This window comes from Hoplias malabaricus, chromosome 5 (assembly GCF_029633855.1).
Source record: "Hoplias malabaricus isolate fHopMal1 chromosome 5, fHopMal1.hap1, whole genome shotgun sequence".
Classification (NCBI taxonomy): Eukaryota; Metazoa; Chordata; class Actinopteri; order Characiformes; family Erythrinidae; genus Hoplias; species Hoplias malabaricus.
The window spans coordinates 34,629,392-34,656,043 of NC_089804.1; the positions used below are offsets into that span (position 1 = coordinate 34,629,392).

General features: G+C 43.0%; 1 protein-coding gene across 3 annotated transcripts; it reads right to left on the reverse strand.

Moving 5' to 3' along the window:
• Positions 1-495: 495 nt before the first annotated feature.
• Positions 496-6,235, reverse strand: LOC136697544 (uncharacterized). 3 transcript variants are annotated; one of them, XM_066672733.1, is made up of 8 exons: positions 6,187-6,235; positions 4,508-4,555; positions 3,984-4,016; positions 3,718-3,822; positions 3,450-3,612; positions 3,202-3,350; positions 828-903; positions 496-746 (listed from the first exon to the last, which is right to left on the reverse strand). In XM_066672733.1, the coding sequence occupies exons 1-8, from the start codon at positions 6,188-6,190 to the stop codon at positions 650-652; spliced, it is 675 nt and encodes a 224-aa protein (XP_066528830.1). In that variant the 5' UTR covers positions 6,191-6,235; the 3' UTR covers positions 496-649. The 3 variants fall into 3 exon arrangements, with proteins under 3 accessions (XP_066528830.1, XP_066528829.1, XP_066528831.1); XM_066672732.1 differs by having other exon boundaries at positions 3,202-3,353; XM_066672734.1 differs by lacking the exon at positions 6,187-6,235 and adding an exon at positions 4,652-4,747 and having other exon boundaries at positions 3,202-3,353.
• Between the last annotated feature and the right edge of the window lie 20,417 nt (positions 6,236-26,652).

A 26,652-nucleotide genomic window follows, 5' to 3' on the forward strand; every position in this document is an offset into this window, starting at 1 on the left:
GTGATATTCTGTTTGTGAAAGTGTTGGTTTAACTTTTTTCAAACCTTTTCTCGTGGCGGTTGAGGATGAGGTTATTATCCAATACCTAGTTATACCAGTTAATAATGATTTTAAAAAATGTGTGCTGTTGATTTAGGAGAATCTGAACAAAATATTGTTCTTCAAACTCACTCACACCTACTACTGTATAGATTTTATATTTCTTACTTGTTTTATATTATTATCATTTGTTTGTATTTACTGTGATTGTATGGGGAGATGGAATCATGTTTCAACAAAAGTGTGTGTGTGTGTGTGTGTGTGTGTGAAACTCCACAAGTGTGAGTGTGTGAGTGACTCTGTGAGTGCTTGGTCTGGGGTGTTTCCTCTCTTGTAGACCCACCTTGACCCTGAACAGGATGAAGTACTTACCGAAGATGAATAAACAAATAAAAGAGGCACATACAAAACCAAAAATGGTTAGACATAATTTTTTATTGTTTGTCTACCCATCCAATCTCAAACACAGAGACCCAGGAAGAGGATGGCACATTTATGTCTTCGGAGCAAACCACCAATCAGCTGCCTCTGTTTTAGTTTGTGTCACTCTGCAGCTGTACCATTAAGAGTAACATCATCAATGTCTTCAATAATAAAAATGATCTTCATCTCAGGAGGCTACAGCTTTGGCATGAATGAACTGGAACGGCACGAGCCAACAACCCAACTCAGGAGCTGAAGAGCGGCGGTAATCAGTGGCTTTGCTCCTATAAAACACACAGGAACACACTTCAGCTCAGAAACATGTTCTGTAAGTGAACTGCTATATCTTTAATTGCTGAATTTACCAGGTTGCCTTCTTTTCTTTATCCTTAATCTTGATCACGGATCCTTGCAGTTCTTCATATTCAAGATGGGCTGTTCCTTTAATTAAATCAGGGTCATTGTCACATCACATAACTCAAGTGTAAGGTAAGAAAAAATCTTAGTTCCTTACAGTAGCAAATGCAAATACAAAAAAACCATTGAAAATAGAACATTAAAAACATTAACATTAAAATAAAAGTACAGTATGTACACAGCTTAACTTAGACATGTTAATGTACACTGTACATACACTATGCAGACAATATTGCACTGTCAGAATATACAAGGTGACATATAACTAGCCGAGAAGTAGATGTGTGTATATATATATATATAGTGACTGATTGTGAGAGGGTGTGATGGTGAGTGTGAGAGAGGGTGTGATGGTGAGTGTGAGAGGGTGTGATGGTAAGTGTTAGAGGGTGTGATGGTCAGTGTTAGAGGATGTGATGGTGAGTGTGAGAGGGTTTGATGGTGAGTGTTAGAGGGTGTGATGGTGAGTGTGAGAGGGTGTGATGGTGAGTGTGAGAGGGTGTGATGGTGAGTGTGAAAGGGTTTGATGGTGATTGTGAGAGGGTTTGATGGTGAGTGTGAGAGGATGTGATGGTGAGTGTGAGAGCGTTTGAGAGGGTGTGATGGTGAGTGTGAGAGTGTTTGATGGTGAGTGTTAGAGGGTGTGATGGTGAGTGTTAGAGGATGTGCTGGTGAGTGTGAGAGGGTTTGATGGTGAATGTTAGAGGGTGTGATGGTGAGTGTGAGAGGGTGTGATGGTGTGTGAGAGGGTTTGATGGTGAGTCTTAGAGGATGTGATGGTGAGTGTGAGAGCGTTTGAAAGGGTGTGATGGTGAGTCTAAGAGGGTTTGATGGTGAGTGTTAGAGGATGCGATGGTGAGTGTGAGCGGGTGTGATGGTGAGTGTGAGAGGGTGTGATGGTGAGTGTGAGAGGGTGTGATGGTGAGTGTGAAAGGGTTTGATTGTGATTGTGAAAGGGTTTGATGGTGAGTGTTAGAAGATGTGATGGTGAGTGTGAGAGCGTTTGCGAGGGTGTGATGGTGAGTGTGAGAGTGTTTGATGGTGAGTGTTAGAGGGTGTGATGGTGAGTGTGAGAGGGTTTGATGGTGAGTGTTAGAGGATGTGATGGTGAGTGTGAGAGGGTTTGATGGTGAGTGTTAGAGGGTGTGATGGTGAATGTGAGAGGGTGTGATCGTGAGTGTGAGAGGGTTTGATGGTGAGTGTTAGAGGATGTGATGGTGAGTGTGAGAGCGTTTGAGAGGGTGTGATGGTGAGTGTGAGAGGGTGTGATGGTGAGTGTGAGAGGGTGTGATGGTGAGTGTGAGAGCATTTGAGAGGGTGTGATGGTGAGTGTGAGAGTGTTTGATGGTGAGTGTTAGAAGGTGTGATGGTGAGTGTGAGAGGGTTTGATGGTGAGTGTTAGAGGATGTGATGGTGAGTGTGAGAGGGTTTGATGGTGAGTGTTAGAGGGTGTTATGGTGAGTGTGAGAGGGTTTGATGGTGAGTGTGAGAAGGTTTGATGGTGAGTGTTAGAGGATGTGATGGTGAGTGTGAGAGGGTGTGATGGTGAGTGTGAGAGTGGTTGATGGTGAGTGTTAGAGGATGTGATGGTGAGTGGGAGAGGGTGTGATGGTGTGTGTGAGAGGGTTTGATGGTGAGTGTTAGAGGGTGTGAGAAGATGTGATGGTGAGTGTGAGAGGGTTTGATGTTGAGTGTTAGAGGGTGTGATGGTGAGTGTGAGAGAGGGTTTGAGAGGGTGTGATGGTGAGTATGAGAGGGTGTGATGGTGAGTGTGAGAGGATGTGATGGTGAGTCTGAGAGGGTGTTAGAGGGTGTGATGGTAAGTGTTAGAGTTTGTGATGGTGAGTGTTAGAGGGTTTGATGGTGTGTGTGAGAGGATTGATGGTCTCTATGAAAGGACAGATAGCATGTGTGAGAGGCAAGATTTGAAATTTTATAAATTACACGTCATTAGAAGAAGTAGATTAGTATGAGTTACAAAGGAGTGATATCTGCAGACGAAGCAGTTAAATGAGATTAAATGCCAAGCGTTGGGCTGAAGGGGTATAAAGACCACCAGCACTGGACTGTGGAGCAGTGGAACTTTGTTCTCTGGAGTGATGGGGCTCTTTCTAGTAACTTTAGGATGACTTGGACGGTGTTCTGGATTTTTTCTTAATTTCAAAACTAATCTCCTAACAAAAGTATCTGACCTCACTGATGCTCCTGTGGCTGCCGTCTGTTCTATTTATAAACAATATTTTGAATAAGCAGGTGTCCACAAACATATAGCTGTTGTGTGTGTGTATCTGTGTGTGGTGTATTCTCCCTCTTTCCTCCTACCAAGGATGCCTTGTGTGTCAGTATTGTTTGGTTGCTGCTTAACATCAGGCCACAGAAACACCTCTCCATCTTTCTTATGTTGGAGGATAACAACACGAATGCTTCCCATGGCAATGTCCACTTCATTGGCTCGGATAATTAGAGACACACTGCTGAGATATAATAACAGTAACAACATTTAGGGAGAAATCCACCACTGAGCATGTGAAAAGTTTTATCCTATTTCCATTTTCAACATGGTTACATACCTGTCTTTCTCATAATTGGCCGATCCCCAAAGGAACGAGGACTTACTCAGACCATCAGAGTATTCTATGGCATCAGGGGCGATCCTGAGATAGTGATTGGTTTTGTAGTGGAAGTCAATAAGTTTGAATCCTTTAGTTGAAAGGCTGCCATTCATAATGAAATCTGTGGAGAGGAAAACATCACTCTGATTATAACACTAGTGCTAACCTCTAAAGGACACAACAATAAAGATGCTTAAGCCAGGTGAGTCCATCTGGGATTACTCACTGGAAGAGGGGTCCTTCAAGAGTTCCAACGATGAAGCTGGAGGCAGATCATAACACAGTGGCTTCTGCTGAGCATGATGAGATATGAGGACCCTCACCCCCTCCACTGAGAGAGAGAGAGAGAGAGAGAGAGAGAGAGAGAGAGAGAGGGGAGGGAGGGAGGGAGAGAGATAGAGAGAGGATACAAAAAACAGGATGAGGTTCTGAAATGCATTTCCATCAGAGGTTAAAATCACTAGATCAACAGCAACCAATGCTTCACTCTACCTGGAGGGGGGACTTTTATAGTTGGTTTCACTTCTTTTTATTTACCAGGAACCACAAGAAACAAACAAAACACAAATTAAAAACAGGTTTTCCATGAACATTACAGAGCTAAAACACCAAGTTGGAACTGAATACAAAGGAAGGGAGAGGGATTGTGAGAGAGAGTGATAGAGAAAGAGAGAGCAGAAGAAAGTTTCATTGAAAGAAACAAGTCAACAAGACAACATTTAAAGGAATACTAGGAACTATTTTGTAACTTAAAATACAGCTTCTAAAGCATTGTGATGCTCCACTGAGCTGTAATAGGAAGAATGGATCCTCTGTTGCTGCTAATCTAGGGTCAGCACTGTAAAAATTTACATTTTGGATCCTGCCTCCTTGATTTCAAGACAGTGCTGTAAAATTAATTATATTCTGCAACTGTAGGGGGAGCCCAGGAGCCAAAATACCAAATCTTACCTGGTGTTCCTTTAAATGACTAATAATAATCATCATCATTAAATTAACAATAAAACTGGATGTACCTGCAGAGACATTGGTTGAACATGAAAATGTAGGCATTCTTGCACCTACTGTAGATAGAAAAAGAAATGACAAGACCATAAACCACTTGGAGCTGGTAGAAATAAAGAAGAAAAGCACTGAGGGCCATGCTTGCACATATTCACTTTGCCCTGTGACTTCAGTGTTGCTCAGGGTACTGTGAGGGCATTTTCAAGAGATTCCATTTCCAGGGGGTAATTTTGCCTCTCTTTTCTTGGCACACATCACTCCTGGCCTGATGGAAGCATCTCTGGCGATAAACACACTGACAACAGGGCTGTATCTGAAAACACTCTGGTTTCAGGAGCTGCTTTTATTGAAGTGTGAGGCTGAGACAGTAATAAGGACCTGTAATAAGGAGACTAGAACCTCTGTCTTGTTGCTCTGGGCTCAGCACTGCAGACTATACACTATGTAACTTCTAGAGGAAGGTAGTTTTTTGTATTTATTTTAAAGTTTACTTTCAAATGTGATTTGTACGGGTGACCTACCTTTTAAATCATTCTTTGAGAGCAGACAAAGCAGATATTTACGTCACGTTAGGGAATTTGTACATTTTAGATCAGGGGTGGGCAATTATTTTTTCCATGGGGCCACATGAGAAACAGAAAATATTGTGGAGGGCCGGCCAAAAGGCTGATCTCAATTCTGCATAATATTAACTGTACTTCGTTGTAAAAAGCAGTAAATAGCATTGTTTTGACAAGCTGGTAAGAGTATATGTTATAATTAAGCAATGAAAACATGAGGTTGCCTTCCAAAAAATGTAATTTATTCAAGCGAATTTCACAAAACAATGGGAAAGGCAATTAATCACTAAAACGGCATCATAAAAACATGCTAAACATGCCAATAAAAATAAAAAAAGAAGCTTGGTAAAAAAGCCTTGCTGCTTTTGCAGTTTAGCTAGCAAAGCTTCCGATGTCCGCGCCCTTTCAGCATCAGTCACGTTCTTGTATTTCTCCCCGTGTTTCGTCTCGTAATGCCGACTCAAATTGTAGTCCTTAAACACGGCGATCTGCTCCCCGCAAACTAAACACACGGCTTTACCTCTCACTTCAGTAAATAAATACTTAGCAGTCCAATTTTTGTTGAAAACCCTGCATTCGGCATCTACCTTTCTTTTTTAGCATGAGCAGACATTTCTGAGGGCTAAAGTCGTCTTGTGACTTGCTAGTGACACGCTCATGCCTCAATATACGTTTTGCGTCATCATGTACGTAAATAAAAAACAACTTCAAAATAAAAGCAATGCAGCTTCAGTCCATGCATCAGGTAAAATAAGAAAATATGTTTATTTTGTCATTTCCAATTAACGTTACACGGGCCGGTCAGAGTCAATCAAAGGGCCGTATGCGGCCCGGGGGCCGTACAATGCCCAGGTTTGTTTTAGATGGTTATTTTGGCCTGCACATTAGTTTACAAACAAGCTCTTAATAAGTGGGCAAACAAGAAGTACTGAACTCTGAGGATTATAAAAATAGCATTTACTATTTGTGTTATGTTGATTGTTTTTTGAAAGAATATGACCTGCTTTATGCTTTATGGGCAGTAACTTTAAAATATTCATTATGTCTGAACCCTAGAACTATGGAGATTTGTGAAAAAGAAATAATTAAATACAAATTAAAAAGTGAAATGCACACAAACATACACATACCCATAGGATTTCGGAGTGAATTAATGTGAAATACTAATTCTCCTCCTCCTCGTCCTCCAACTGCAGAGGAAGCAAAATGTAAATCATGTGATTTTTGCTTTGAAATGACTACTGAACAAACACAGCTGAAACATTATTTTATATACTGGGCTGTAAAATAAATTAAACTACAGTACATCTGAAGAACTACATTGTACTTTTTGGAGACTTTAGTTTAGCATTATTTTTACTGGTGAGTATTTATTTCCTGAACAAGAGACTTTTTTATACCCTTCTCTATGTTTCTCTGGATGAATGTGTCTGCAGCATGTCACAAATGTAAATGTATTATGCATTTGAAAGAAAAACGGTAAACTTACAGTGTGGTAGGAATCCTAAATAAAACAAATAAGAAAAGCTAGTGATCACAGAATAATGATAATGATTTAAGAGAATTTAAGTCTTAAATTCATGTAATGCATGACCTGATATACCCCAGTGTTGGCCATAATAGAACTGACACCTGAGGAGAGGTCAGACACATTTGTACCAAAATAATGAACAGGTAAATGTTACTGAAGAAATACCACCTTTCAGACGATCGAATTTATGTTTTAACATTAAAGGTCTGGTTCCTGTAAGAAAAAGCAGAAAACTCAGTTCTGAAGTTCCTGTGTTCATAGCTGCCATAAACCTGCCCTATGTAACTTTTGCAAATTTGAAGGCCTCTCTGGTGGAAAAGTGTAATTGTATACAACATGAACATGTTTCAACGTGTGTTATGCTTCATACGCTTCCCTTACTGGATGAATCTGATGATTCATCAGGAGAGTCATCTGAAGAGAACTCATTTAGGACTTGGTGAAATACATATCTCCGAGGATGAAATGAATGATCAGTCATTATCATCATCTTCCTCAGCTTTACATTGATCTTGTGTTTGAGACTCTCTCTAATCCTTTCTAATCTAGAGCAGGGTTTTTTAAACCCAGGGTCACATCACTTGATTGGAGACCCTTTGGATTCAGACACACCCACAGTTTTTCTGCATTGTCCTGGTCTGGAATTAGCAGGACAACAGATGGAGAAGGAAAGTGTAATCTCTCATTTCGCTCTTCACTGGTTCTGATGCTTATATGTTAACTTTTATGAGCCGATGTGGACTACTTGCCTAATGGTAGCCGGGGCTTTTGTTTGACAGGCTTTTGTTCTTGTTCCTTGGGTTTGTGGGCGACCTGAGTGCTCTCTCCTTGAGGCTTAGTGACCACCATTGAAGTCAGCGGAGTCACAAAATTGTATTTGAGAAAGAGACAAAGGACTTCTTTCCTGGCTGCTTCTTTCTCCAGCCCATGAAGTGTCACCCTGAAACACAGTTAACAGTGCTTAGACTGAATCATGTTTACAGACACGCATGCACACACACACACACACACACACACACAGTACAGAAGGATGTCACCCACTCACTCTTTCTCCAGCAGCTGTTTGACTGTGTACGAATGTCTTAAAAGACATTTTGACTAGTCAAAATATAATTGTATATATCTTAAATTACCCCTCCTGGATCAGGGCCTTGTTGTGGCGGAAGGGCTTCATGACCTCCAGGGCTATGTCGGGAGCTCCCAGTAGGGTCTCCCATGGCTAACAGGTCTGGAGTGAAGATCCAGACAAACATGATCCAAGAAGCATCCCTATGAGTACAACAGCTAAAGATAAGTGTACCCTGCCCGGGAGCGGGTTACCGGGACCTACCCCTGGAGCCAGGCCTGGGGTTAGTGTCCAACGACAAGCACATGGTGGCCGGGCAGCCCACGTAATCTGGCTGGGCTCAGCCCAAAATGGCAGAGGGGGAGGATCATGTGGGCCCACCACCCTCAAGATCCAAAGTAGGGGTGCGGTGCAATACCCATCGGGCACAGAGCGGGGGCAAAGGTGCATCATGGAACTTGTCAATGGAAACTGGTTGTTGATACGTGGAATGTAACTTCATTGGGGGGAAGAGCCAGAACTGGTGTGTGACGTTGAGAGATACCAGCTAGATATAGTTGGGCTCACCTCTACACACAGTGTGGGCTCTGGAACCAAACTCCTCAATAGGGGTTGGTTTCTCTCTTACTCATGAGTTGCACAGGGTGAGAGGCACCTGACGGGTGTGGGGATACTCACATGTCCCTGGCTGGCAGCTGTACAGGGGGAGTTTGTCCCAGTAAACGAGAAGATCGCCTTAATGCGGCTCCGGCTGGCAGAGAGAAAAACTTTTCACTATTGTGTGTGTGTATGCACCGAACAGCAGCTCAGAGTATTTGGCCTTCTTGGAGATAATGAGTGGAGTGCTAGAGAGGATTCCATGCACTGATGCTTTTGTTTTGCTGGGGGACTTCAATGCTCACGTTGGCAGTGACTGGGAAACCTGGAGAGGAGTGACTGGGAAAAACGGCCTGCTTGATCTGAACCCGAGCAGTGTGATGTTGTTGGACTTCTGGTCCAACTTCCGGTCTGAGTGAACGCTGGCGTGTCTGTCTGCCGCTGCTCTCTGGTGTGTTTCGTTTGTCTGTTTGTTTGTTCCTGAAATTTGGTGGCTTGACCTTATTTTTTCCACAACCGAACGGATTACAGTTTTGGACAGTCTTCCCTGGATATTTTCGTCTTACCTGTACGAGTTTTTATCTACCAGCCTAATACGAGCCCTCGCTGCCCTGCTCCACTCTACTCCTGCGTGATACTTCGGGTGTTTGCAAATTAGCGTTCACCTTATGTTGCTTCATGCTATCAGGTATGTAGTTCTAACTACATTTCCTGGTTTAGTGATTTGCTGGCTAACGTGGTTTGGTTGTTTTGGCTGAGCCTACTCACGGGGAATCCATGATGTGTTATGTGGATATATATCTGATGATCGGTGTCCTGCTTGGTTTGTTTTACGGCCTATTTAACCCCGCTATCCTGCACTGTGAAATCTGACACTGCACGTCGGAGCTTTTGCATCTGAGGGCCAAGGCTCCACTGCCCCCTCAGACCTATGCGCGTTGTGTCGCTATGGGAATAGCCCGACGCCCTCGTTACGTTCACCGGGGATCTCGCCGCGCTCTCTGTATCTCTGAATGCACAACCAATGAAGAGCTTATTCCATCTATATATTCAGCGTTCCGCCGCTATCAAATGAGACCATGGGGTCGAAGAAATAGTGGCAATTTTGGCAACCACCGTCATCTGGTGTATTCACACTCAACCCTGAACAATGTTACACAATCAGTTTCTGAACCGGTACCAGTTAAAATAGCGTTGATCAACGCTAGATCGCTGGTTAATAAGACTTTTTTACTAAATGACTTCCTTGTCTCCCGCTGCCTGGATTTTCTATTTGTGACGGAAACTTGGCTAACTATAGATGATTCAAGCCCCCTTGTTGAGCTTTCTCCTAGTGACTGTACCTTTTTTAATACCCCCAGATCTACCGGTCGGGGAGGGGGGCTTGCAACAATTTTCAGAAACCATTTTAAATGCCGCTTACTGACTGCAGGAGAGTATTCAAGTTTTGAAATACAGCTGTGTAAAGTGGAATTGTCGTGTCCTATACTCTGTGCTCTAGTGTACAGACCTCCTAAACCCAACAAGGACTTCATTCAAGAATTTTCAGATTTTCTGTCTGTCACCTTACCTAGTACAGATAAAGTCCTGATTCTTGGTGATTTTAACATCCATGTTTGCTGTCCTTCTAAACCACTGGTCAGGGAATTTTCACAACTCATCGATTCTTTTAACCTGACACAGTCCATTATTGGTCCTACACATGTGCAAGGCCATACTCTGGATCTTGTTTTGTCCTTTGGTTTTTCAGTAAGCAATTTAGAAATTATAGATATATGTTGGTCTGATCATAGATCTGTCCTGTTTGACCTTCTAATTCCATGCTCTTCTCCTACAAGTACTCTGCCTGTTTATTATTGTACACGCTCCATCACACCCCATACAGCCAGTCAGTTTTCTGCCGCCTATGTAACCTCTCCTTCAGCTTGTATTATGGAAAATCCCCCTTTTGGCACTAATACTGATGAGCTGACTGATCTGTTTAATTCTACTTGCATTGGTATCATCGATCAAATTGCTCCACTTAAAAGTAGAAGATTTAAAGTAAAGTCTCAGCCATGGTTCAACAGTGTTACTCGTGCACTCAGACAGTAATGTAGAAAAGCAGAACGCAAATGGAAGAAAGATAGACTCCATATCTCCTATCAAATTCTTAATGAATGTCTGAATAATTATCAGCATGCAGTAAAAGCAGCCAGAGCTAAATACTTTGCCGATACCATTGCCAAGCATTCTCACCGTCCTAAAGTTCTCTTTAATACAATTAAAACGATACTGCACCCTCCGGCTTCACCCATGCTTGATGCAAACTCTGATTTATGTGATAAATTTACGAGGTTTTTCATTTCCAAAACTGACTGTTTACGGACATTTTACTTTTCTCCAGCACCTGGCTCCTCTGTTCTACCTATGCGTTCTGCATTCCTAAGTCAGTTTGAGCCCATGTCATTGTTGGATCTCATCGATTTAATTCTGCATATGAGACCAACCACTTGCTCCCTGGATGCCTTCCCCACGCCGCTTCTTAGAGATGTGCTGTCGTCAGTTGGCCCAAGTATATTGTCCATAATAAACAGCAGTCTCATTAATGGTATTGTGCCTTCTTGTTTTAAACATGCAGTTGTTCAGCCTCTTTTAAAAAAGCCTGGCCTAGATCCATCAGTCCTCAATAACTTTAGACCAATCTCTAAGCTACCTTTCTTGTCAAAAGTCTTGGAGAAGGTTGTTTTTCATCAATTTTCTTCTTTTTTAGACAAACATAATATCTTAGACACATTTCAGTCAGGTTTTAGAGCACACCACAGTACTGAGTCTGCCCTTCTTAAAGTATTAAATGACATACTCCTAGCAGTTGATTCAGGAAAGTGTGTTGTTTTAATTCTCCTGGACCTAAGTGCAGCCTTTGACACAGTTGACCACACCATCCTGTTAGATCACTTGTTGTCTGACGTTGGCATCCAGGATCTTGCGTTGAAGTGGTTTGCTTCCTACTTAGAAAATCGAACTTTTTCTGTTAATATAGGACAGTCTTCCTCTTCCTCTCCTGCATCTCTTACTTGTGGTGTACCTCAGGGCTCTATCTTGGGACCCATCCTCTTTTCTCTGCACATGCTCCCTCTGGGGTCAATCTTTCAAAAATATAATGTTTCATATCATTGTTATGCCGATGACACACAGCTTTATCTTCTGCTGAAATCAGGAGAGAATTGTTCACTAAAACTCATGTTGGATTGTTTGAGGGACGTGGAGTGCTGGATGTCTAAAAACTTTCTTAAACTGAACCAAGACAAGACAGATGTGATCATTTTCGGAAATTCCCACTTGACCCCCACCATGGCCAATGAACTGGGGCATCTGTCATCTAATGTACACAGCCAAGTAAAAAACCTTGGTTTCATCATAGACACCGATCTTACATTTGAAAAGCAAATAAGCACTGTTGTGAGAGGTAGTTTCTTTCAACTCCGTCATATAGCTAAACTTAAGAGAATACTGTCTTTTAAAGACCTGGAAACAGTTATACATGCTTTTATCTCCTCCCGTATCGATTATTGTAATTCTCTGTACCTGGGTATATCTCAATCCAGCCTGTCACGATTGCAACTGGTCCAAAATGCAGCTGCAAGGCTTTTGACCGGTACCAAGAAAAGGGAGAGAATTACCCCTGTGTTGAAATCGTTGCACTGGCTACCAGTGAAATACCGAGTTGAATTTAAAATCTTACTGTTTGTTTTCAAAGCTCTCCATGGCCTGGCTCCGAAATATATTTCGGATCTTCTTTGCTTTCGATCTACCTCACGTGCCCTACGTTCCTCTGACAAATTGCTTTTAGACACCCCTCGCTCTCGGTTGAAGTTCAAAGGAGATCGGGCTTTTGCTGCAGCCGCTCCAAGACTTTGGAACAGTCTCCCACTCTTTATAAAACAATCCCCTACAGTAGTAACTTTTAAGTCCAATTTAAAAACATATTTATTTTCTCTGGCCTTTGGGTCCTTTTAAATTACTTTAGCCATTTGTCTCTGCCTTGGTTTATGTTGTCTTGTTATCTGTATTTTTCTCCACAACGTTTTATTGTTGGATTCTTTTATTTGTTTTATTTCTTTTACATGTATGTTTTATAATTTTATCTGGTTTGTTTTGTTAGTTGATTTTTATTGTGCAGCACTTTGGCTGACATTCACTGTCTTTTTAAATGTGCTATATAAATAAACTTGACTTGACTTGACTTCTGTGCTAGTCATGGTTTATCCATAACGAACACCATGTTCGAACATAAGATTGCACATAAGTGTACTTGCTACCAGAGCACCCTGGGCCAAAGGTCAATGATCGTGGGATGATTGTGGTCATGTCTTCTGACCTGAGGCCATATGTTTTGGACACTCAAGTAAAGAGAGGGGCTGAGCTGTCAACTAATCACCATCTGGTGGTGAGTTGGATCCAATGGCAGGGAAAGCTGCCAGACAGACCTGGTGAACCCAAACGTATAGTGAGGGTGTGCTGGGAAAAGCTGGCAGATGACTCTGTCGGGATGGATTTTATCTCTTATGTTCTGTAGGAGGGGCAACACATATTCACACACTCACACCTATGGACACTTATTTGAGTCACCAATCTACCTTCCAATGTGTGTTTTTGGACCACAGGAGGGAACCGGAGCACCTGGAGTAAACCCATGCTGACATGGGGAGAACACACCAAAGTATGTTTTTTCAATAATAACAAAACTGCTCTTCAACTGTTACGGCCGATGGGTGCATGCCCAAATGTGTGTAAGCCCCTTCATAATTAGTGAATTCAGAGAGGCGGACATAGTCAGTGTGTATAATCTCTGTATAAAAGCATGAAATAAAAACACTTAGAGACACTTCAAAAAAGCCACAAAAGGAATCTAAGGTCCCCACGCCCAATGCAGACATAGAATAATAATAATAATAATAATAATAATAATAATAATAATTTTTATCTGTACAAAATACATAAACTTATACCATACAAAAGCTAAACATAAAACATTGCGAATCACATATTGTAAACCTTTATATCAACTCGGATCCTGAATTTACCAGCGGTAAATATGATTCGTCTGTGATTCATAAGCAATTTCTATGTGGAAAAAAGTGGTATTTCACAGTTCCTGACATTATTAGAATGCAACATTAGACCAACAGTAAACGTTAGAGTGGAGTTCACCTGCTGAATCTTCTTTCCCGACATGGAGCCACTTCGGTCAATTACAAACACCACTTTTTTCGGGATGCGCTGAATGTCTGTGAGCGCAAAGTAGGGAACGAAATAACCTTCTGATGCCTGACAGGACAGAGAAGGAGAGGCAGAAAACAGGGGGTTAAATTCTACACTACCCGTTTATTTCAGCCTTTTTCTAAATTTGATCACTGTGTACACTTCCCCTTCAGTTTGTGGGGGAATGGACAAAAGCAGCAAACTTCCAGATAATTAATAATCATCATCAGTTCCACTTTGTAAAGTGCAGTACCTTCAGTTCTCCACTGGGGACTTGTCTAGTAACGTCGTACTTTACGATCAAGTCTCCGTTCAGTCCGTTTTCTCCACAGTTGTCACAGTTGGTCTGCTGCTCCCGCGTCAGGTAGAAGCTCACCCACGCCTGCAATTAGATTAGCAAAGACACTTTATTTTTTACTGTGAAGTGTTCACAGCCGACGTGTCCTCAAACAAGAACCTTAACCCCCAGCCACTTCCAGTTCCTCAGTGAGGACGAAATCATATTTCAATGCACTGCTTTAAATAATGATAGAGCATGAGATTTTTAGGAAAAATATAGAGATAATGTAGAATATAGAATATAAAGATAATCAAATGCAAGTAGCAAAAATAGGGGTTGTAAGCATGATCCTCACCTCTTTATCAGATCGTGTAATGGTCACAGCATTGGCCAGTTCTTTAGTGTTCAGTCCTCCATTCACCTCCAGTAAGGAAATACCTAGATTCTCAAGGATGTACACATCGATCTGACAGACACATGAACAAAAATAACTTTTAAAATTGGAAAAATGGTGTGTTACATAATACATAAAATGTCATTGAAATTGGATCTGGTCCTGGACCGGGGTTCTTAGAGTCTGATACAAGTGTTCAGAGTCATATGGATATGGAAACTGAGTCTTGAATTTAGAACATATTTGAATCTGATCTACAACCACCATCAAATGTGGTTCAAGTTAGATTAGAATTTGTGTCCATATGGTCATTCACACTGAAAAAAAATGTTTAAATCTGTCCTGAAATCAGACAAGGCCAGAAACAGGACAGAAGAGCTCAATTATTGACTCCTGGACTTCACACCTTAAAGTCTGCCATCGTCTGCATCGGTTGGGCGTTGATGAGCAGCTGATATTTTCCACGTTGTCGCTTTAGCAGCTCCTCATAGGTGAGTTCAAACGTTACTTTACTGAAAGCAGCCACTGTCACCGAAGTTTTAAACTCCTCCAGAGTCCATCCCACTGAACTGGAGCACAAGGACAACACAGAACAACAAATAACTAAGATGTATTCATCTACATATAAATATCTTACAAATCATACAATTATTTGTATGTCTTTTAATTGTCTTTGAGGTAAATTCACATCCAAATATGTTTACCTGATAATTCCAGCACTCTCTCCTCGAGACACAGACTGACTGTACTGCTGCTGAGCCTCTTCTTTCTCCTTCACAACTCCATCGTATGTCTTCCCCTCAATGGTCCTGAGAATGAGATGCTTATTCAGACAACAAACTAAACCCTTTACCCTAATTTTAAATTACTATTAACCAGGATACATTGTGTTTGTTATTTTAGTCCGGTCCCAAAGTGACATTTGAGATTCTCGAGTGATGCGACTGTCTTTATCATCAGGAGATCATAAGTTTGATCCCTCCTGTTGCCACAGCCATCCGTAAGTAGGTGTCCATAACGTTAACCCTGGCCTCTCTGCAGGATGTGTTGGTGGCAGTTTATGCCACTTTAAGGAACCTGGCAATTTTACATGTTTTTGTTTGTTGTCATGTTTACTCACATCCTGAATCTGCTGATGAAGGCATGTTTGGGAATCTGAACCTGAAAATGGACTTCTTTGGACTCATTGAGACGGTTTGCCACTCGGCTGGTGATGACGGTGACGGCATAGCGGCTGGTTACTGTGGAGTTTATGTGGAAGCTGTAGATGTCTATGCTTTGATCCTGTGGTGAGGGAAGAAGGGAACTAATGAAGATGACATATGTAAATTGGTAAAGGCATTTTTTTGTCTTTTATGAGGCTGGTAGTTTCTAAGGCAGATTTTGTGGCTACAAAATATTGCCATGCTGCCTCATTACCTCATGGTCACAATATATTATTTTGTGGGCTCAGTATATTAATTGGTGGCCAAACTGTATTAACTCATGGCCTCAATATATTATCTCCTGTCCACAATATTATTTTATTGGCCTCAAAATATTTTCTAGTGGTCATGCACACCTTATTAAAAACAACAACCATGTAAATTTAGGGGCTCTGTAGTATGATGCTACTCATTCCTTGTATGCTTTTGAATTTCTGGGCAAACTTTAAGGGATAAAAGCACAAAGAAATTAATAAATGATCAAAAAGTAGAGAATTATTTATTTACTTTGTAAACAAAATATGCATATTCAACAATAGGTTACTTCAAATTCAGAAATAATGTGTTTTACTGTCTATATGAACAAGCTTTATCCTTTTCAGGATGGTTGATTAAATATAACAATAGAACAACTCATTCTTATTGTAACATCAATGCAATACTAGGATTAATTCACTTAGAGTAACATTGATGTCTTTTCTATGTGCCTCTTTCATCTATTCATTTGTCTTCTTTAAACACACAGGTTGGTAGATGGAGCGATTGTGTGAAACTGTCCACAGGTGTTTGTGTTGTAGTGGAGTATGGACCGAATATGAATACCGGACAAATTAAAATGAAAAATGAAGAAATGAAAAGTTTTGAATTAAAACTTTTCCAGTCTGAAGGGGACCTTTCGTCTGCGACCAAGGCACGAACCGCAGGGGTGCAAAGGCCCTGCAGCCCCCCCCCCCCACACACACACACACCTAATCTAAACATCAAAGACACTTTCAAGTGACACATGGCCCCCAACACCCCTTCTCTCTTGTGAGAAACAGGAACACAGAACAAAGAAGAGAGTTTTTACGGCCCCCTTTTACGACAAGGGCGCCTGAGTGTCCGCTTGTTATCACTTACAGAATCAGCAAATGGTTAACCCAAAAGTGACCTCGGTTGAACCCCCGTGAATCATCCATCCGCACCGGACCAACAGCATGGACCAACAGCGACCCCAAATGGACACTGGCGAAACTACGCCTCGCTCGGGGTCGCCTAAACAGAGACAGAAACTTTCCATCATGATTGAAACAGAAATACACATCACTTCATTAGTTGGTAGACGTTCACCTGAGAATAACAGAGGGTGACATTAATACATATTTGCATAAAACATGTTCATAAACACTCATTGCGTTCATTATGCATTTAGAGGGCAGCAGGGCGAAACATGATTTCGCAAACGTCCACTTGGGGGCACTGTTGGTCCATGCTGTTCGTCCTGTGCGGATTGGTTTCCAGGAGTTCAGTGCAAGGTCAATTCTGGGGCCATCTGTTGATTTTTGCAAGAGATAACCAGTGAGCCATTTAGGCACCAAGGGCCATAAACGGGTTCTATTTAATTCTGGTCTTCACCATTTTGTTTGATCCTCTTTTTGCCTAAAAGCATCATAAACTGGCTTGTTATCTTTATAGGAGGGGGTCATAGACAGGCGTCCTTTGATGCAGACATTAGGTGTGTGAGTGAGGGGGTGTGTGTGTGGGGGGGAGTGCAGAGTCTTTGCACACACGCAGTCTGTGGAATGTAGGGTTCTGTTCCAAAAAATCCTTATCAGAGTGGAGAGTCTTTCATTCAGAAATTTTCATTTCTTTATTTGATCCATACTCCACTACATTCCCTCCTTTTTTCAGTTTTATGGTCCGGCAGGGAGCATGGAGCTGAAAAGAACTTTTGCTGTGGAGGAAGGTGAGATCAGCAAGCATATTCAAACACATTTCCAGAGCTGATGTCTTCCTATCAGTGTAGAGGTGCATATGGAGTGTTGATGTTTGCATGCTGAAGGGATTCTAATTACTTAGGGGTAGGTCTTGTTCAAACGCAACCTCGAGAGCTGGTTCTTCGACATGGCCTTCGGCTTCATATCTAAAACTTGGGGGTTCACCTCTCTGGGCTCTCTTATGTCTAACGAATTTGACCATTTTATTAGACCAAGTTTCTAAACTGCTCTGTAGGGCTCGAGTGAGTTTGAAATAGAACCAAGCTATACCAAAGGTCAAAAGATATCCTAATCCTACCAGTGTAACTAGTAAGGTGTCTGGAGTGGACCATGCATAGGTGACAGGCTGAACTGGCCATAGGGGTTGAGACGACAGCTCTCTAAGAGTGTTATCAATAGGGGTTAGATCAATGACTTGGGTTCCCTCATATATATATATTCACTATACCCCCCTTTTGATAAAAATTTTCTAGGGTAAACACTCTACAATAATTGACAATGAGGGACTAGGGTCTTGCACCCTGAGTGTCCTCAGTCTGGTTAGAAGCTTGTTGCCTGCTAAAGAGTGAGAGGAAAAAGGGAAAAAGGGATAGAAGAACTAAGGTGTGAGTAGAAGGCTGTAGTTTGTTGACCAACACCCTTCTTGCCTTTGGTTCTATTGTTTATGACCTAACACAAGCGTTAGTATCCCCTACAAGTCCCATGGGGGTTGTATGTGGTCTGATTTGGTTGCGGTGGACCCACTTGAGCTCAGTACTGCCCCGACCTTTGTTTATCTTGATCCTGTAAACAACGGGGGACAGTTTGTCTGTGATCTTATAGGGACCGGACCATCGGGGTAGGAATTTGCGGGCCAGATTCCCCCCTGTTTTTCACGACCTTCCAACAGGTTGGACAAAGATGTAGTACCATACCTTGTCCCCTATTTGGAGTTCGTCGTGAGATGCCTTGTGATCATAGTACGCTTTTCGACCTTCTGCACTTTTTTCCAGTTTCTGCTGGGCAAAGACGAAAGTGGATTTGAGGTGTTTCTGCAGATCCTCCATATACTGATGAGTGGTGTAGGCTACTGCTATGCTAGCTTCACCTGGCTGATATAACAGATGTAGAGGCAGAGTCATCTGTCTCCCTGTCATCAACTCAAAGGGTGAGACCCCGACCGCATCATGTGGGGTCGCCCGTATGGCCATCAGTACAAGGGGTAGCTTGACATCCCAGTCTCGCTGGTTTGCTGCTACGTACTTTTTCAGTATGCTAACAACAGTTCGGTTGGCTCGCTCTACCTGACCTGAGCTTTGAGGATGGTAGCTAATGTGAAGGCTGGCTTTTACTCCTAAGAGTTGCCAGAGCTGCTGCATGACCTCAGCTGTGAAATGTGTCCCTCTGTCAGAGTCGACACGGCTGGGTAGGCAAAACCGTGAGAAGACATGGTTCATCAGTAAGTATGCAGTGGTTAGCGCTGTGTCATTCGGTGCGGGGAGGCATTCTACCCATTTAGTGAATGCACACGTGACTGTGAGGAAGTACTTGTTACCTCTTACTGTTCGAGTGAGTGGTCCAACCCAGTCTATCTGGAGGTTTGACCAAGGGAAGGATAACCAGGGGCCAATATGCCACCTGCCGAAGCACATGGTGTGTTGCTTTGATCCCTTTGTGTCCCGCAGATGGGGAGTCATGGGCGTGCATCAGCATCACCCCCCTGTGGCACTGAGGAACCACGAATGCAGGTGAAGTGTGCGAGTCAGTGGTATGAACAAGCAAGCCTTTGACGACTTGGAGGGACGCTCTGGCGCCGTATAGGTCTTTAAGGCCTGGTATGGTGTCAAGATCTTGGGCTGAGATTGGACATGTAGATGGGTCAGAGACATGGCTAAGCATTTTGGAACTAGATGGGTCTCGAGCTTGGCGAGTAACTAAGTCAGCGTCAGAAAAAGCAGGGTTAATAGAGACAATGGTAGTTTTAGTGGGTAAGAGGGTTTCTGGAGCTTGTGGCACTTGGGAAGGAATGTCTCCTTCACATCGCCTGCAGGAAGCAAGGCCTGTGCCTAGGGGGCTCTTGTAGTTTTGTGCGTAACGTACCTCCAAATCAAAGCTTTGGAGAGCCATTAGCCAGGAGGCTACTCGAGCGTTAGTTACTACACCCTCTCGAATTCATTGGCTGTTCAGGAAAGTGACTGGCTGATGATGAGTTTCAACAATCACCTTCTGACCACCTAGGTAGTTGGAGAAATGTTTGACTGCCCTCACTGTTGCTAGTAGTGCTTTTTCGCAGTCACTGTATTTGTTTTCAGCAGCCAGCATAGTTTTACTAGCGTAGGCTATGACACGTTTGTCTCTGTCATGTAATTGATACAGACCGGAGCTGAGACAGCGGTCAGAGAACCCTACTTCTAGGTAGAATTCTTTGCTACTGTCAGGGTAGGCAAGGCATGGGGCCGTGCACAGTTTCGATTTCAGTGCCTGCATGGCTTGTCCCTGGGCTTCGCCCCAGGTGAATGTAGTATCCTTATTCAGTAGGTCATAAAGTGGACGAGCTAGTTTCGCATTATTTTCTATGAACTGGCGTGAGTAGTTGCATACTCCTAAGAAACTGCGGAGTTCCTTAAGATTGGTGGGTGCTGCAAGGTCTGTTACCCCTTGCACTCGACTCACTTGTGGTTCAACACCATCAGTGCTTACGAGCAGACTGACATAATTCACCTTTGTTCTGCACCACTGACATTTGGAGAGTGATATTTTCGCACCTGCTGTTGTGAGCTGGTCAAGAACGTGATCAATCTCATCAGTGTGTGCCTGTAGGGAGTGGTTACGCATGAGTATGTCATCCACATATATGAGGGTGCCTCGCTCGTGGGCATCAGGGCATGCTTTGTTCAAGAAAATATTGAACCCCGCTGGAGAGTTGGCATACCCAAAGGGGCACCGAGTGAATGTGTACTGTTGGTTTGCGAAGGTGAAAACTAGCTTGTGTTGGTCTTCTTCTTGCACCGGGATGGTCCAGAAGCCAGAGGCTACATCGATGGTGGAAAAGTATTTAGCGCTTCGGACCGAGGGAAGTTCTTGCTCTAATTGAGTCATCGGCCACCGAGACGAGGGAACCTGTTGATTTAGTTTCCGATCGTCGATGGTCAGGCGCCATTTACCATTGGGTTTTATGACGGGCCATAATTGTACCGAGTACATGCTGTTGCAGGGTCGAATTATGCCCTTTTCCAGCAAGTCATCAATGATTTCTTGTACCGGTTCATAGGATGCCAACGGAATTTTGTATTGGCGGACAAATGTGGGTTGTGCTCCTGGACGAGTGGGAATGCGCAGTGAATGAATGTCAGTGAGACCACAGTCCGTTGAATGTTTGGCAAAAGATCTTTGGTATTTAAGAAGCACTTCACAGAGTTTCTCACGTTCTTCTTCGCTTTGGAGGGCATCGGCCTCCTTTAGAACTTGTTCGACTTGGATACGAAATTCGGAGTCAGATAGTTCTTTCGAATTGCATGAATTTGAAGTGTCTTCTCCCGCTTCGGGAAAAAGGGATGGTTCCCGGGAGGATTCCGGGGATGAATCTAAAGAAAGAACCATGACCATCATTTGATCATCCTCAGCGAGATCTATTCTGCAAATGGCGTCTTTACCCATGTCCAGAGCTGAGAAGAGAGCAACAGCGCATGTCGGATGAGTATAGAACACCTTTGATTCTGGATGATCAAGAAGCAGGGATTCAGGCATTGGTCCTATAATCGGGATTCGCAACTCGAAGTCATGGAATTTCGTACTGACCAACCAACCCAAAGGAGATGAATGAGGAATTGTCAAGGGTTGAGTGGTTTCGTTTCGTACGAACAGATAGGTGGATCTTGCTCACGTTTCCACCAAAGGTGTGGCTTCGAGGGTGAGGCCTAGTTCAAAGAACTGAGGTGACGGTTGGAAAAGTGCATGTGCGTGGCTTAAGTGTTGGCCAGGTTGCATGACCAAGCGGATGGGTGCATTTGCGGTGTTCACAGGTACCACAAGTGAACCTTGGTTAGTGACCTGACATGCCTCGGGAATAGTTTGTCCTGAGCCTAGGTTGCTGGGATCTGAGGACCAGGTTTCTGTTGAAACATCAGTCAAGGACCACAGCACACTATTGAGGGTGTCTACGTGGACATCAAGGCGCACGAAGGAGTCACTTCCAATGTAAGCATCATGTGGCAAGTTAGGGACGACCAAGAAATAATGGGTGAGTACCCTTTTGTTCCACTGGATGATTAGAGCACAGATTCCATCAGTGGGTGACATTACTTTTTATGTCAGGTTGAGAGGAAAGCGACAAGGACTGCTCACCAAAGGAATATTTGGTTGAGTGAGGCGCAGGGTCTCAGAGAGTTTGGCTTATGGCGGACTTGTCAGTCCACAGAGCCAGAACTACATTGTCCGCATGATGGTCCTGCATTGTGAGACCATTAACGATGGCAAGGCCGGGAGTGTCTGTTGTGGACGGCTTAGTGAAAGTGCACAGGAATGTGCTCCGCTGTTCTAACATGGCATTAGGGGGCCAGGAAGAGACTGCAGTCTCTGGTGTGGCCGCCATGGGCTCAGTTTCCTCTTCCTCAAAGTGAGGGATCTGACTTGGTGGATCTCCTATTGATTCAGGCCGAATTTCAAGACGGCAACACTGAGCTTCCCGGTGGTGTGGGGTGCAGATGGGCAAAGGCTCACGCACTTGTGCCCAGATTTTTGACCTTTTGAAGTCAATCAGTGGTTCGAAGCGATTAAGGAGATCTTTGCCAATGAGAAAGGGAATTGTTTCAAGAGGAGACACATGGACTGGATGCACTAAAGTCATTGGTCCAATGGCTAAGTGTATTAGTGCCATAGATTGGATCGTGAGGCCTGCATATGAATACGGCTGAATTTTAAGAGAACAGTTTTGGAGCTGTATCTCGCGATTTTCACGCCACGCAATGGCTCGAACCTGGTGGAATAAGGCGGAAGACATGAGGGTGACATCTGATGCAGTGTCCAGCAGGGCCTCATGTACTAGCCTTCTCTCCACAATGGTGGACAAATAGAATTTGTGTGCAAGGCCTTTCTCAGCTAAGTGTCCCATGAATTGTTGGACGGGTGTGTCGCCTTCAATGACTGAAGGGTCGTTTGGCGTTAAACCTTCCTTACCGTCTAACTGAACAACCAAGACAGCACTGGAGTGTGTTTGTGAGTCACCCCCCTGTACCATTTGGTCCTCAGCGCTTGCTTGGGTCACGAGGAGATTGCACGGTACGCTAGAAGAAGGAGCTTCGCTTGTCACTTCTCCTACGTAACTCTCTAACATTTCTGGGGTGTTAGAGGATGGCTCTGGGTTAGACCGCACAGAGGTGATAGAAAGAACTTCCGTTTTTTTTTTTCTTTTTGCAAATCATCGCAAGCATTCGGCGGATGTCCTCTAACTCCTTAGAGTTAAATTCCTTGCCTTTAAACTTGTCTTTGGCATGATTTTCTTTATTTTGATACCAGTATTTTTTTTCTTTTCTTTATTAGAATCAGAAAGCTGGTTCTGAGCTGTTTGTTCATATCCCTTATGGGGATGTGCAGGTTTTCTGCGGCCCGCACCGAGGTTTTCTGCAGGTTAGTAGTCACGTCCATACCCAGCCCTGTCCCGAGGGTTCCAGAAACCTTTGTCGCGATTTCTGTCTGGCCTGCGAGGAGGGTAGTGCTTGTAGTGGTGTGAGGGCGGAGGAGATTTCGGGCCCTCACTGGCCCACGGAATGGAGGAAGGGTCCCGGGCGGATCTTTGTGGATCGGCCTGGGTGGCACCCTCCAACTCTAAATGTGGGGAGTTGGAGTCAACATTAAAGACTTGGGGTGTTTCGGACCATCTGTTGGGATTTTGTTGGGATTTTAGGAAACCTCTGAGTGCTAAATCACGCATCTGTCTGCTAGACAGGGTGCGAGGGCAAGCTGAGATTCCCAGCTGATGACTGGTGTGGGGATGGAGGTTTTGGATAAATAGTGATTTAAAATTTAACTCTTCCTCCATTCCGGAGTCATTTCTAGGTCCGAAATGCGCCTGTCTGAGTCGGTTATAATATTGCTGAGGGGATTCCTGGCGTTGCTGTTTTACGTTCAAAGCAGCGGCCAGTCCTGTCTGTGACAGGTAATTGGAGAATTCTTCCTCCAATGCTTGGCACAGCACATCATATCGCGCTTTCACATAGTCTGGCTGACGTTCAATGAAGTTACTGAGGTCTCGGTTGGAGGTCAGTTGAATCACATATAGTCTGCCATCTATTGTGATTCCTGGGAACCGTTGGAGGTAGAAATCAATATCTTTCAGGTAAGAAAAGATATCATTAGAACCATCAGGTTTGGGATCAAAGCGGGTTATATTGCGTGCGATTTTGTCTAGGTCCTTGTATGAGGGACCGAGAGAGGGTAAAGGTTGAGGGGGCCAGGCACTGGGTTGCAGTGCTCTGGGTCTAGCAGGGCGTTGTAAGGGACGGCTGACAGGAGACACAGGGGAAGGCGAAATACCTGTTGATACCAGAGGAGGTGCTGCAGCAGCTCTAAAGGTTATGGTCCCTGAGTCTGGTTCCTGATCCTCACTATCTTCCTGCTGGTCTTGTCTTTCTGTAGCGGCACTAGATGGCACATCAGGAGTGACCTGGGGCAGTGTGTTCCCTTCAGCCATTTCATGCTGGAGCTGACTTAATTCTGCCTCCACCTTTGCCCGCTGTCGCAGTGATACATCAAGTTCACGTTCACTGGCCCTGAGCTGTACTACAGCGAGGATGGCTATTTTTTGACCTAATGCCTCAGTTAGGGACTGGCCCTTGACCATGTAGGTTAAGTGGTTCTCTATCCACTTGGTCACCATGTGGTCACGACCGACCTGTGAGGCTTTCTCCACTGTTTCTGCAAATCCGGACATCACATAACTGGTGAGGCTGGTCAGAACAGCGAATGCCTAGTTCCACAAGCTATCTACATATACTTCCGGGGGAGAAGTCCCTTCTGCCTTGTTAGCTGTGTCTAACTGCGAGGTTTACCTTAATTCTATTTAGTTAGGATTAATTCCGTTAATCCTTTTTAAACTAAACCGAACTAAATTTCACCTGTACCGAGTGCTCTAAGAGTAACTGCTAGTCTGTATGGTGTTGGAGTTCACTTGTGAATCTCTAAAGGAAGTCTGTTAGTAGTAGAGTGTGGAGTGAAAGCTGCTATACGCAAGTGAGCGAGAGAAATTTATTTTTTTTTTGTAATTAAAGAACTATAAAAAAAATTAAAAATTGGAATTAGAGAATTGTCAAAAATTCTGATTAAAAAATATTATAAAAAAATGAATTAAAATTAAAATTTATTAAACTAAATAAAAATTTCCAATTTAATGAATTATTGAGTAATTGAATAATTATTTAATAATTATGAATTATTAAGAATAACGAAATTAAAAGCCTTTCCCTTTTAACTGCGTTTACGACCTGGTATCAAGTTAAAGTGTCAATCTCTAATTACTATTGTTTACTATAGCTGTATCAGCTTACTATGTTTCCAAACCTTTAATCGTTGTTATACAGATATGCAGAGTCTAGAGACAGCCACTAGAGCTGTAATACCAGATCTTGTTAGTGGGAACTGGTCAAACAATTTCAATTGCGATAGCAAGTTTCTCCACTAAAGGGGACTGAAAGTAAATCTGAATGGCAACAGCAAGCTTCCCGTATTAGAGTTGAACTTAAATTGTAATACCAGACTGGGGCACCAGAGGGCGACAAGCAAGTTTATAAAGCAATAGCGACAATGAACACCAGTTGGCGCTGGTGGGAATTCTAATAAACACGGCACGAGCAGACACAATGTAACACAAATGGGAATTTCCACTGTAGCGGGAAGTTTTAACACTAGAGGGCGTTATCAAAATTAAAATCTCAAATGGGACAAATATTTTAAACACTAAGGTACTTTAAAAGAATTTCATTTGTAATGACAGGTTTTAAGCACCAGAGGGCTGCTAAACACTTAAGGTTGCCTCGGCGGACAACCTCCCAACCACTAGAGGGTGTACGGGAATCAAACACCAAGGCTAGCACCACACTTGACCACAAGGAGGAGCACGGGAGGACACGCTTCAATAGACGCTAGTTATGAAGTGATTTCCCTGCAATCACGCACTTTAACCACAAGAGGGAATTTGTCTTCCTCTGTTTTGGGGGCGTTTTGAATTTCCCTCCTTAGTTTCAGCTCCGCCGCTTCAAAGGGGTCGTTCCTTTTCTGAATTCGCGTTCAGTCGGCAGGAAGAGCTGAGAAGAGCAGACCACTCTTTACACAAGCCGTATTTTCAGCTTTCTATTTATTAATCTCCAATCGCCTAGCGCGAGATTTCGTTATTAACGCTGGTAGCGACCCAGTTTTAAAACGAACGGAGGAATTCGGTTTTCTTTCTCCTGCCTCGCGTGGGCGCCAAAAATAATATATGTGTAGTGTATGTTGTGTATACACTGTAGTGTTTATATATAAATATATATAATATATATATTTATATATTGTATTTGTAGCGTTTGACCTTATTCAAACTCGTTCTGATTACTGACGTTTTGACTAATGATAGTAATTGTTATCGTTATGATGGACTTAAATGACAAAAACATTAACAAGTAGTTAGAGAGTGAATACTGTCATCGCTACGTGAGTTCTTCAGGATTTTCAGACTTTTAATGAACAGACTCCACACACTGTTATTTCAAATAATGGAAATATTTTATTAAAAGAAAAGAGACTATTTACTAGACATAGCATGATCTTTAGAAATTCTCACTAGATCAACACAGGTCAAACTGGTTCGAATTTAAAGATAGGCTAGGCGATATGACTTGACTAATGTGTTGCTAAATGAGATTTAATTAATGTATAAATTTATCAAGAGATTTAATTCAATTTTCAGCTCTGGAAGTGCGTAGTTTTAGCTTACTTTTCGGTCGATCTCAACCACTCGATGGGTACAAAGGCGCTTTGAGGTTATGGAAGAGAGGAGTCCCGCTTAGTTCCCGCAGTTCTTCTGTGGAAGTTTTCAGGCTTGGTGTTGCAGGATAGCTGAGTGGTGGTCAAAAACTGATTCACAACCAGGAGTTCAAATGCACCAGAAGTTTTATTTTCACCCAAGTACCAACAGTCAAAGAAAATCAACACTTAATATAGTATCTTATCAATCAAAATATTAAGGTCTGCATTCCCATCCAGCCAGCCGAAAATGGCTGAGTTCCCCCTTAAATACTTTTAGGCTATAGGCCTGGCCCAAATACAGGTAAGTTTACAAATTGTAGGGTTTAA